Source organism: Ovis aries, chromosome 22 (assembly GCF_016772045.2).
Source record: "Ovis aries strain OAR_USU_Benz2616 breed Rambouillet chromosome 22, ARS-UI_Ramb_v3.0, whole genome shotgun sequence".
Lineage (NCBI taxonomy): Eukaryota > Metazoa > Chordata > Mammalia > Artiodactyla > Bovidae > Ovis > Ovis aries.
Window position 1 is genome coordinate 18,030,801 of NC_056075.1, and position 13,636 is coordinate 18,044,436.

The following is a 13,636-nucleotide window of genomic DNA, read 5'->3' on the forward strand; positions in this document are numbered from 1 at the left end:
TTGTTTTACTTACTTGAGCTCCAAATGAGGTCATGATACATAAGAGTTTGGGAACTGCTGTACTAACCCATTATTTGTTGTGTTGTATGAAGGTACAGTTGTCTTCTCTTTTGCATTTTCCTCCTTACTCTTAATACCCATAGATGACAGCAAAGATATTTTTAAACTTGTTTTTCATTGAGTTAATCAATGGTATTTGAGGTAATATATTAGAAAAGTTTATTTTTTGTTTTCATTTTCTAAACATCTGTGTATAGGTATCTTTGAATTCTCTTTCTCTCTCTTTTTGTGTGTATAATCAGTGGTTCATAAAGGAACCCAGTAGTTACTGTGGCAGTGTGAACTAATGACAAAGGTCTTTTTCTTTTTGTGATACAAATGTTGTTTTCAGTGAGGCTTTTCCTTCTTAAAAAACTGTTAGATTGAAGAATCTATTAACTCAGTTCATATTCAGAAATACACTGTTTAGATTAACCCAGAAGACTGAAAATTTTGAAGCAGTTTGACTCTTCATTGGGAAAGGTGCCTCTTAAAATGAAGTTTGAAAGTTTATGTAAAGAGGTATTTGGAATTTTGTAAGATGGTAAGAGGCCTCATGAATTTACATTCCTTCATTGGTTATTTCTCCTGTTGTTTTGTATTGTCCTTGAATGGGTTGTGAATTTGTATTGAGTGTTAATCACTGACAGAAATGCAAATACTCCTTTTAGATTCGTCATTGACACTCTCCTCAGCATCCTTTGAATAATAATCTGGAGGTCCTGAGAATGGAAAGAAAGCACCATCATTTTTTCATGCAACTAGGTTAAAATTACTGTAGGGAATGTTATTGTAATAATGAATTTTTTTCATCCTTTCAGGGTTTGAAAGTATTCTTGAAGGGCTGTTTGGACCTGCATTATTAAAAGATCTCAGTTTATTTAAAGGTATTCAAAATCTTTCTTTGGTATTTCAAATTCTTCCTGGTGACATAAATGATATTTTGGTGACTTAAGCCCCAGTCTCCTTCTCCTTTTTATTCACAGTTTTATGTGGGATGACGGTATAGCCATGTAAGCATCTTTTTGTATGTAGTTATCTGTGATAATGCAAATATATTTATGAATAAGGTATATTAACTAGTGAACAATTATTGCAGATAAGGAGCCTGTATTTTTGGTGTAGTTAAACCAGATAATATTTTTGAAATTAGTTCTCATTTGTTTCCTGAAAAATCCTCTTTTGTGACTATTAATTTGTTATTCCTACTATTTTTGCAGACTGTGAACCTGAAAGCATTTCTGATTGGACTTTTGATGAAAATTGTCTGTTCTGTTGCTTGAGAAGAGATAAAGTAAAGGTAACCAAGAAACTTGTGAAACTTGTGTAGTGTGGTATTTTATAGATATTATTTTCCCAAAACTTGGTTACTTTGATGGAGGATTTGTAGGAGTACGGATTCCATGTTCATTTATAAAGGATTTGATAGTAACTTGGTTTAGCAATTTAGACTGTTTCTAGTCTGTTGTTCAGTCTGTTGAGAAATCTGTATCCCAACATGCAATGCTCTATTTATGTAGTTCACTAGACAGAATAATTAACTAGGTCTCAAACTGTTGTGTTATTTTAAATATGAAATGTAATGGGAGTCATTTTTATAGTAACAAGGACCTAGAGCAAGTAGTTACTAATTCATGTAGACTTACGATGGACTATGATTTAGGCCGTCTCATGTTTCTTCATAATATTTGAGCATGGATGCTGTTCGTATTCAGTGTAGAAACTGGCTGTACCTTAGGGTTTCTCTTGTTTTATTGCTTTGTGTTAAACATAAAAAGAATTTTGGCTTAGACGCTTCAGTTGTTGGAAATTATTTATAATGATTTACAGTCTTATGTTTCTTTTCATGGTATTTCTACTCCATGGAAATGTTTAAAACATTGGAAACATTTTTAATTCCTTCCTTTTCCTTGTACACTTCTGACTTCAAATCATTGACCGGATTGTATCAGTTCTTCTTTGTATTGAATATCATTCTTTCTCTTTTCACAGTCATCACCGTAGTTCAGACCATTAGCATTTTTCTGGGCTACTGAAATAATGATTCCTCTCTCTATTTTTGTCAGTGTGTTAAACACTGGTACAGGGTTATGGAAATGTTAACCTTCACTCAGTCTGGTGACTTTACAGTTGTCTTTGGGATTCATTAGCCTAATGCTCAGAATCTCAGTACCCTCCCAGTTCCATCCACTTCTCTTACCAATACTACTAGTCTCCTACACAAAATCGGTCTGATCATTTATAGTAAACAACATACTTTACCATTTGGACTAGGCCATTGCACTTGTTCTTGAAAGCTTGAAATTCTGCTTGCTGTTACTCTTGCCTTAACTCCCCTGTCTTATAAATGGTATACCTCTGCTCTTACTGCTGGTTCAACACTTCACGCTGTTGTAGTAAATATTACACCAGTTATTTGTCAACTAATATTCTGCTTTCTGTTATTTATCCTTTTCTGTGTTTGAATCTTGTGTTCCTGACTACATTGTCAACTTCTGAAGACCACAGACCATGACTTACGCTTTTTTGTACCCTTGCATATAGCCGCTCTACCATTATTTACTATTGTTGGCAAGTTGCTTTAAAATCAAAGCTAATTTAAGAGCATTTTAATGTTCTTTTTTTATGGCATCTTTTTCTTGCTTAAGTACGTGAAAAAATTATTGCTGTGACTATCCAGGATGGTCTGTTTTTATTGAATTAATGAGTAAAGTGTTTTGAAATTTATTGTGGTTTGGAAAAGACCGGAAAATTAAACAGCTACCGATGAAGTTTAAGTTCATCATTTTAAGCTGTGTGTCTTTGTGTGTACATTCATATATGTTGTGACCAGTTATTGAGCGAGTTATTTAATAGGCATTTTGGACAGAAGGAGCCAATGATTGATTACCTCTTTTTTTCAGAAGAGGATTGGGAGGAAAGCTCTTCTGTGGTCAATAATAGAGTACAGTATATTCTTGTAATATGGTTGAGTTTCCCATTGCTATATGAGGATAAAATATTTCATGAATATTTTAAGAAGAAGATACAGAAATAGCAAGGCGTGGAACCATGTAGCATTTAACCACGTAGCAGCCGTTTTTACTGTTTGTAATTCTGTAATTTTTAGTTAGTATTCTAGTTAGAAAGAATATTTGTTTGAAAGGCCAGCTAGATCTGGGAAAGCTAGTTTTCTCCATTAGACATGTCACTAACTGTCTTTGGCATTTGTTTTTATCAGAGACAGCCATAGTGTCCGTGTGTTTGAAAATAGAGAGAGCCTGGAAAGCATAACTTGTCAGATACATAGCTATAGTTGTGTTAGATTGAAAGTGATTGTGTTGAAACTCTTCCAGACATTTGTGCATCTTATCTGAGGAGTAGATCTGGAAGTTAATTTTACCTACGTTGGGTTGAGACTTGGCTGACTTTGGTGGTGGTGGTTTTAGTCGCTAAGTCATGTTCTACTCTTATGACCCCATGGGCTGTAGCCTGCCAGGCTCCTCTGTTCATGGAATTTTTCAGGCAAGAATACTGGAATGGATTGCCATTTCCTTCGCCAGGGGAATCTTCGGGACCCGCGAATTGAACCCAGGTCTCCTGCATTGAAGGCAGATTCTTTACTGACTGAGCTATGAGGGAAGCCCGTAAGATTCCAAAAATGAAAGAAGTACGGGAGAGAGTGGTTAACAGCCAAGAGGTGGCAGCATAGAGCACAATACTGGAATTTTGATTTTGAGGTTGGCCTGGTGAGATGTCAGATAATGTTTGAAAAAGCTGTTAGAAATACTAGTCTGATATTTAAGAATGAGATGCAGGTTATTCCTAATTGTTTTTAGTTAATTTGATTTTCATTGGATACTATTAGAATGGATAAAATAAATACCTGCCCTTTCCTGGTGACTCAGTTGGTCAAAGAATCTGCCTGCAGTGCAGGAGATCTGGGTTTGATCTCTGGGTTGGTCAGGGAAATCCCCTGGAGAAGGGAAAGGCAACCCACTGTAGTGTTCTTGCCTGGAGAATTCCATGGACAGAGGAGCATGGTGGGGTACTGTCCATGAGGTTGCAAAGAGTCGGACACGACTGAGCAACTACTAACACTTTAAAAATATCTAGTGAAAAATATGAAGTTGCCTTTTTGGAAAGTATAACAGGGACTTACCTAGAAATTAGTAAAATGATTGTTCACCTACACTTCAGCAGTTAGAAAATATATTTTGTATGGGAAAGACAAGTAACATTTTTTTTGAGCACCTACTATGTGCCAGTTACTTTTATTTGTTCCCATTTAATTCTCACAACAACATCCCTATAAAGTTAGTTATAAAGTTGGTTAAAGTCATCCCAGTTTTACAGATAAAGAAATGGCAAGGATCAGAGTCTGAGTTATGGGCAAAGTCACATAACTGGGATTGGATCCATGTTTTTAGAGTACATGGATTTTGATTACAAAGCCAGAAACATGAATATGGAAAGTGGTAGAGTAAGAATTAAATAGTATTTGAAGTTACTCAGTTTGGAAGAGGAAGAGAATAAGAGTGTAAATGGGCATGAGTATATTTGAAATAGCCAGTCTCAGTTGTGGTAGGAGTCTGTTCATGAGTGACTGTCTACCTGCCTGCCTTACTTGGTTTCTCCCTTCTTTCCTTCCTTTCCTGTTTGTTCAGCATGTAGTAGATACTCTAAAATATGTACTAAATGAATAACTAAGAAGAAGTCAGTGTACATAATAAAGTTGGAGAATTATAATATTATAGCTGTTTTGACTGCTTATGTATGCCAAGTATATACACAAAAAGCTTTCTGTGTACTGTACACTTAAGAGGCTTTTATACTTTTCCTTAGCTTCTTTTTGAAATAATTTTAAATATATAAAACACTTGCAAAAACAATAAATTCCTCTATACCTTGATTTCCCAAATGATAATGTCTTATGTAACCACAATACAATGATAAAAATCAGGAGATAAACACTAATAAGGTACTGTAATCTGCATGCCTTTCAGAATTCACCAGTTACCCCAGTAAAGTCATGTTTCTGGCCCGGGAGTCCATCTAGGACCACGCTTTGCTATATGGCTGTCATGTCTGCTTTGTCTCCTTTAGTCTAATAGTTCTGTTTCTTTGCCTTTCATCACGTTGACACTTTGAAGAATGCTAGCAAATTGATTTGTCTGATGGTTCCTTATAATTGAATTCAGGTTATGCATATTTGGCAAGAATTGCACAGAATCGACGTGGTGTCACCCTTAGTGCACCATGTCAGGAAACACATGGTGATGTTTAATTTGATCACGTGGTTAAGACTGTGTCTGCCAAGTTTCCTCTACTGCGGGGTTTCTGTTTTTTTCCCTTTTGTGCTTGATAGGTATCTTGTGGAGACATACTTTGAGATTTTGTAAATATTTTTTTCCCATCATAATTTTAGCGTCAATTGATTAATCTTGTCTGAAAAAAATACTAGCATGGTGTTTACCAAATGATGCTTTCCTAGTTCTATTATTTCTTCGAACTCTATTTGTTGAAATCTTACTGTAAGGAAGATGTTTCCCTTCTCTGTGTTTTTGTTGTTTACCTGTCAGTATTGACTCATGAATTCTTATTTTGTTCTTTGGATTATAATTTATTGCAATCATTATTTATTTTGTAGTTTGAGTTGTTTTCCATTTGTCCATTGAAAGCCCATTCTGGTTGGCTTTTCATCTTTTTTTTTTTTTTTTTTTTTAGCATGTTTCTATCAATCTTTACCTTTTGGCCCCAAAAACTGTTCCATACTTAATCTTTGCTTTCTCTATCAGAACCCGCCAAAGAATCCTCATTTCTTTTTTTTTCTTTTAAACACCAAAAACATTTTGCCTTGGGGTATAGCTAATTAACAGTGTTTTGATAGTTTCAGATGACCAGTGAAGAGACTCAGCCATAAATATACATGTATCCTGATGCTGGGAAAGATTGGGGCGGGAGGAGAAGGGGACGACAGAGGATGAGGTGGTTGGATGGCATCACCGACGTGATGGACATGAGTTTGGGTAGACTCCAGGAGTTGGTGATGGACAGGGAGGCCCAGCGTAATGTGGTCCATGGGGTCGCAAAGAGTCAGACACGACTGAGCAACTATTCTTCCTTGGTTTTTTATTTTTTATTTGGAAAATTGTGTAAGAAAGCAAAGTACTCGGTATACTCATTGGTACTGGAACATCATTGCTTTTAGACCTCCTTAGTTGTCTGAGCTAGAAAATATGCGTTAATACTTAAATATATGTACACATACACCTGTATTTCTATATCAGAAGCTATATTGTGATGCTTTTATTAATTGTAGGATTGTGTTGATAGCATGAAGAGCTGATCCAATAGTAGTGAAGGAGTACTGGAGAGAGAGAAAGAATTAAAAATTACTTTCAGTATTTCATATCCCTAAAAATGGACTAATTTTAAGTGATGAATCAGTGTATGATAATGGATGTTCTTGTACTTGGCTGAGATGGAGATAGCTATTATAAAGAGTTACAGATGTTTTAATAACTAAGGGTAATGTGAGATGGGATTGCGTATAAAAATATGAATTGTTTATGTTAAGTTTATTATAAGGCTATTATTAGTAAGTTTAGTATTTGACAATCAGGAGAATGTTTTAAGAAGTTAGAACTTGTGGTACATGTTTGAAGAATATATAGGGTCTGGATAGACAGATACAGGAGAGGCAGAGAATTTATTTTTGTAAGTAACCAGCAATAAGATTGGAGTAAGTCAGGAAGATCCCCTGGAGAAGGAAATGGCACCCACTCCAGTATCCTTGCCCAGAAAGTCCTGTGGATGGAGGAACCTGGCGGGCTACAGTCCATGAGGTCACACAGGGGTGGACTAGACTGAGTGGCCTCACTCTGGCTTTTCACTTCCATGATCATACCTCTCTCAGGCCCATCTGTTCCCGGGACTTGTGTAACTAGGTGCTTCCCATGCCTGTCACTAGTCTGCCATGCTGTGCTTACTTTGAACATTCCATCATTTCCTCTTTTGTGAGTATGCACTAATTAGAAGTTTTAGAGATATCCTTCTTACATTTTAATTTTTATTTCAATTTTAGCACATTGAAACTTATAGTAAGAGCAGATGCTAAATCTAAGTTATTATTTTTTCATTGTATTCTGCAGCATGTATTCCTGTTGAATGTATCTGTTTGGGCATATTCAGCACTGCTGATAATGACTTCTCTGTCATCTTGTCCTAGAGAAGCACAACTCAATAAGTATTCACAGTACCTATTATGTAAATGGAACTGTGGAAGAAAAATGTATGAATATAGTGCCTGTCTGTTAGGACTGAGAAAGAAGAAACAAATCTGAGAAGCTTAAGAGTTATTTACTTAGGAGACGACTTAAATAAATACAGAATAAGTTGAATGAATCCCACACATTAGTACATAATTAATTACTTATGAAGTTAAGTGTACAAATCTAAATTGCAAGACCTAACCTTGTTGTATTTCCAGAGGCTTTTATATAGATTATTTTAAAAGATTAAGGAAAACCACTTGACACGGTAAATCAGTGCTCATCCAAGATTCAGTATCAGACAGTTTTTTTTCTGGCGGGGAGGAGGGTGATTTGTGTATGCATGTGTGTGTGTGTGTGTGTGTGTTGTGTTTTTTTAATATATACTCCCAGTCTGTGGACTTTTTTCCCCTAAGACAAACACACAGATTCAGAGAAACCATTATTGGAGATCAGTTCTATCCAATATTATGTGGTTAGAATTAAGCAGATACACTAGTTATTTGGCAAATTTGTTAAACGTCTGATTCTTGGTAAATCAGAGAGTATATCAGAGAAGTAAAAAATGGATCCCTCCTTGCATATGGAATATTGGTAGCTGATGAAATTAAAGGAGATTTAAATCCTCCAACCTGCTTTGTTGCTGTTGCTTAGTCGCTTCAGTCATGTCCAACTCTGTGTGACCCTATGGATTGTACCCTGCCAGGCTCCTCTGTCCATGGGATTTTCAAGGCAAGAATACTGGAGTGGGTTGCCATTTCCTCCTCCAGGGGATCTTCCCAACCCAGGGATCAAAACCTGGCCTCCTGCATTGCAGGCAGATTCTTTACCACTGAGACACCAGGGAATACTGACAACCTGCTTGCCCAGAAGCAAAGCTCTGTCATTGAGACTAAAGTTCCCTGCTTCATTCTCATGTAATGTTTAAAAGGTAGTAGTTATCAAAAGAAAATAGTTTTTAAAACTACACATGTCTAACGGAAGAAAAACTAACAGCAAGTGCTGATTATAGATACTGGTGAATTAAATAAAATAGTAGTAAAAGACGCTTACTCCTTGGAAAAGAAAAGTTATGACCAACCTAGATGGCATATTCAAAAGCAAAGACATTACTTTGCCAACAAATGTCCGTCTAGTCAAGGCTATGGTTTTTCCAATAGTCATGTATGGATGTGAGAGTTGGGCTGTGAAGAAAGCTGAGCACCAAAGAATTGATGCTTTTGAACTGTGGTGTTGGAGAAGACTCTTGAGAGTCCCTTGGACTGCAAGGAGATCCAACCTGTCCATTCTGAAGGAGATCAGTCCTGGGTGTTCTTTGGAAGGAATGATGCTAAAGCTGAAACTCCAGTACTTTGGCCACCTCATGTGAAGAGTTGACTCATTGGAAAAGACCCTGATGCTGGGAGGGATTGGAGAAGGGGATGACAGAGGATGAGATGGCTGGATGGCATCACTGACTTGATGGACGTGAGTTTGGGTGAACTCCAGGAGTTGGTGATGGACAGGGAGGCCTGGCATGCTGCGATTCAAGGGGTCGCAAAGAGTTGGACATGACTGAGCGACTGAACTGAACTGAACTGAACTGAATAGTCATTTGCTACTACTTGCACTTTAGGCTTAATTTCCGTGTACAGTAATAACAATTAGATATACTGATAAGAATCATTTGTGGTACGTTTATTGGACGTTTTTAATACTGTATTTAACTCTTGATATGTAGGCAGGCTTCAAACTTCATCATTTGCCTATTCTTTAACCTATTGGTCTGCTTAACAAAATTGAAAATAATGTTGAAAGTGAAAGTCACTCAGTTGTGTCCAACTCACTGTGGCTCCATGGTCTATACAGTCCATGAAATTCTCCTGGGCAGAATACTGGAGTGGGTAGCCATTCCCTTTTCCAGGGGATCTTCCCAACCCAGGTCTCCCGCGTTGTTGGCGGATTCTTTAGCAGCTGAGCCACCAGAGAACCCCAAAGATAACATTGACGTACAGTAAACATTGTATTAGGACTTCCCTGGTGGGTCAGCCCAGCAATTCCTATTTAGTCAATGTAAAAAGCAGTAATTTACACAAAATAAGAAGCTTTCTTTTTAGATAACTGACCTTAAAAAAAAACAGGCATGTAAAATGGTAGAGTCATTTTCCCTAAGACTTGATGGCATTTAAAATAATAAGACATAGGAGAGTGGCATTTAATCAGTGAGTTGCATCTTGTCAGCTCTTATTAGCTTATTGCTTGAAATGTCAGTAAGCCATTGGTAGCGGACATGGCTATAGCTGTAGACCCATGTTCTACTTGCATAGGTCTTTTTAAAATAATTATTATAAAACCTGCATGCATACATATACTTCTGTTTCCTAGATTTACTATGTGGTATGGATTTTTTTTTTTAATACTATTTAAATTTGGAGAAAGTGAAGAGGGACTAAAAAGCCTCTTGATGAAAGTAAAAGAGGAGAGTGAAAAAGTTGGCTTAAAGCTCAACATTCAGAAAACGAAGATCATGGCATTCAGTCCCATCACTTCATGGGAAATAGATGGGGAAACAGTGGAAACAGTGTCAGACTTTATTTTGGGGGGCTCCAAAATCACTACAGATGGTGACTGCAGCCATGACATTAAAAGATGCTTACTCCTTGGAAGAAAAGCTATGACCAACCTAGATAGCATATTCAAAAGCAGAGACATTACTTTGCCAACAAAGGTCCATCTAGTCAAGGCTATGGTTTTTCCTGTGGTCATGTATGGATATGAGAGTTGGACTGTGAAGAAAGCTGAGCACCAAAGAATTGATGCTTTTGAACTGTGGTGTTGGAGGACTCTTAAGAGTCCCTTGGACTGCAAGGAGATCCAACCAGTCCATTCTGAAGGAGGTCGGCCCTGGGTGTTCTTTGGAAGGAATGATGCTAAAGCTGAAACTCCAGTACTTTGGCCACCTCGTATGAAAAGTTGACTCACTGGAAAAGACTCTGATGCTGAGGGGGATTGGGGGCGGGAGGAAAAGGGGACGACCAAGGATGAGATGGCTGGATGGCATCACCGACTCGATGGACGTGAGTCTGAGTGAACTCCGGGAGTTGGTGGACAGGAATGCCTGGCATGCTGCAATTCATGGCGTCGCAAAGAGTCAGACACGACTGAGTGACTCAACTGAACTGAACTGAAATTTGGAGAACTCCATTACAGCGTGGGAATGATCTTGAATTTTGACAGGAACAGCTCTAAAATGTCACCCCATCAGTTTTGTATCACACTTCTTAAGTCTAGACCTTCTTAATCTTTCCCAAGTAAAACTTGTTATTTTTTCTTTCATTACTTTTCCTAAGATGTTATGTCTTGAAAATAAGCAGCTATGTAAGTGACCTCCCCCATTCTTATTCCCCCCATGCAAACTCAAAGGTGACAAACTTTAGAGTTACAAAAGAAACTTTAAGAAATGTTAAATCTTTAATTTTGTTTAAAGTTTAACTTTATTAACTATTTATTGCCCTGACAACTAACTACCATGCTGATACAGTTTTGTTGCTTCATTTATTCAGTAATGTCCTTGCTGTTTCAAGGATCAGTAGAGCTACTTTTGTATAGTTCTTAGAGAACTTTAATATTCTGTCAGGGATCAGAAAATCCAGCCCACAGTCGGTTTTTGTAATGCTTACAAGCTTAAAGAAGTAGTTGTGGAGGGGGAAGAACGAGATGTTACCGAGACTGTATGTGACTTGCAAAGCCTCAAGTATTTACTCTCTGGCCCTTACCAAAACGTTTCATTCTATTTCCATCAGGTTGTTGGAATTAAGAGAATGCTGAAATTTATTAATTTCCATATCCTATTTACTGCTCTCTGTGTTTTTCTTCCTCTGTGTATCAGAGCAACAACACAAGCAAATATAATTTAATGGCAAGAGAGCTAGGATTATAGAGAAGCGGGTAGGAGAGAAACAAGGAAGACTTGGCTTGTGGAAGGAAAGTAGGATTCAACATTTGTCCACCTGACTTTTTTAAACTTTTAACTTTCAATAATTGCACGTTTATAAAAAAGTTAAAAGAATGGCACACAATTTGCGTGTGCCCTGTACCTAGATTTGCCACTTACTTTGCCATATTTGCCTTGTTAACTCATTCTTCTTTCTCTTTCACAAATATTGCATATCACACACACCCGCATCTTCCTGAACCATGTGAAAATAAGTTGTAGACATCACATCCCTCATACCCCTTTCCTCCTAAGTATTTTCATGTTTATTTCTCTATTTCCTAAGACTAAGGATATCTACTTACTTGACTACACAGTACAGTTACCAAAAGTTAGGAAAGTTAGCTTAGTTATACTGTCTAATCTACGAATCTCATTTAATTTTTCCCAGTTGTCCCGGTGACTTAATAGTTTTTTGCCCACTCCTTTACCCCAGAACCCAATTCAAGATTGCTCATTGACTTTGAGATTCATTATCCTTAGTGTCCTTTGATCTAGAATGGTTCCTGAGCCTTTTATTTCTGTATTTTTAATGACATTTACATTTTTGAAGAGTATAGGTCATTCATTTTGTAGAATGTCTCTTAATTTAGGTTTTCGATTTTTTTTTTTTATTATTCAGGTCATGATCTTTTATCAGGAATATCCAGTGATATCTTTATCAGTCCATCACATCATGAAATACACACAGTGTCAGTTTAGTAAGTGATTTTAACTTTGACAAGGTTTATGCCCATTGGGTTTCTCCACTGAAATGTTAACTGTTTTCCCCCTTATAATTAATAAGTAATTTGTACATAGGTACCTTGAGTGACTGTAAATAGTTTTTCCTCACCAAACTTTTATCATTTCAGTTTTAGTATTGATGGTAGTTTCTTGCTGGATTAAGTTATTTTTCCAGTGATTTGAAAATAGTGATCTTTCTGACTCCATTATTTCTTCTATTAATAAATTGTTTACTTGGCTTTAAAAGCTGGCTTAAAACTCAACAGTCAAAAAACTAAGATCCAGTCCCATCACCTCATGGCAAATAGATGGAAAAAGTGGAAACGGTAACAAATTTTATTTTCTTGGGCTCCAAAATCTGCAGATGCTGACTGCAGCCACGAAATTAAGATGCTTACTCTTTGGAAGAGAAGCTATGACAAACTTAGATAGCGTATTAAAAAAGCAGAAATGTCACTTTGCCAACAAAAGTCTATATAGTCAAAACTATGGTTTTTCCAGTATTGTACCAATGTGAGCGCCAAAAAATTGACGCTTTCAAACTGTGGTGCTGGAGAAGACTCTTGAGAGTCCCTTGGACTGCAAGATAAACCAGTCAATCCTAAAGGAAATCGACCTTGAGTATTCATTGGAAGGATTGATGCTGAAGTGGAAGCTCCAATACTTTGACCACTTGATGCAAAGAGCTAAGTCATTGGTAAAAACACTGATGCTGGGAAAGATTGAGGACAGAAAGAGAAGGTGGCAACAGAGGATACAATGGTTGGATGGCATCACCAACTCAATGGACAAGTTTGAGTAAACTCCAGGAGACAGTGCAAGACAGGGAAGCCTGGTGTGCTGCAGTTCAAGAGGTTGCAAAGAGTTGGACACTGCTTGGCGACGGAACAACACTGTGAGGAAGAGTTTTCTCTTTTCCTCTGCCAGTTTGGAGTCAAGATTCTTTCTCTATTCAGTAGGTTATCATGTAGTGTCCTAGATCTGGTTAGTCAGGGCCTCTTCAAGCTAACCTCCCGTGTCTTTTTGACATGTCCCCATCATTTTTTAATCTCTTTTTTATCTACTTTCTAGTACAGGATATTTGGTCTTTTCTGTGTTCCAAAACTGGTTTCTGTTTTTGTAGGGGGGATCTGGTTTCTTTGGTAAGGAATTGTTAATGTTTATGTCGTCTATGGGGTCACACAGAGTTGGACACGACTGAAGCGACTTAGCAGCAGTAGCAGCAGCAGCATACCTCCTTTTTAGTCCAAATAATATAGCTTTATTGGCAAAGACCAAGTGTTGTGCAGTAATCAGCCTTATCTTCATTTATATCTAAGGATATAGAAAAAAGTATCAAAATGCCACCGTTTCTTGGCCATTGACATACCTAGTCAGAATACTATGCAAAGAAGTGGATGGCAAGTAAAATATACTGTTTTTTTTTTTACCTCCAAGTATGCTTGCTTGAAGAGAAAGATACATGAGTTTTTGGAAATGTGTCACATTTCTTTATGACTCTGAAAATGTAAGTAAAGGTCATTTCTTTGATTTCAAGTGGTAGTTCAGAAGTCACAATTCAGTGATACATTCAGTATCTAGCATTTTTAATACCCTGAATCTATTTTGAATGATTTTTATTGAGGTAATATTTATACACAATGAA

The 13,636-nt window shown here is 37.1% G+C and overlaps 1 protein-coding gene across 15 annotated transcripts in view; it reads left to right on the forward strand.

Annotated features, from left to right (window-relative positions):
• The window catches only part of LCOR (ligand dependent nuclear receptor corepressor), a 133,853-nt gene that overhangs the window by 60,973 nt on the left and 59,244 nt on the right, over positions 1-13,636 (forward strand). For 13 of the 15 annotated variants that reach the window (XM_042238575.2, XM_027960251.3, XM_042238574.2 and 10 more), the window contains 2 exons: positions 861-926; positions 1,260-1,339. In XM_042238575.2, the coding sequence (XP_042094509.1) occupies positions 861-926; positions 1,260-1,339 (146 nt within the window). Of the gene's footprint in view, positions 1-860; positions 927-1,259; positions 1,340-13,636 lie in introns of those variants that run through there. The other 2 variants (XM_060405108.1, XM_060405109.1) reach the window with 1 other exon arrangement.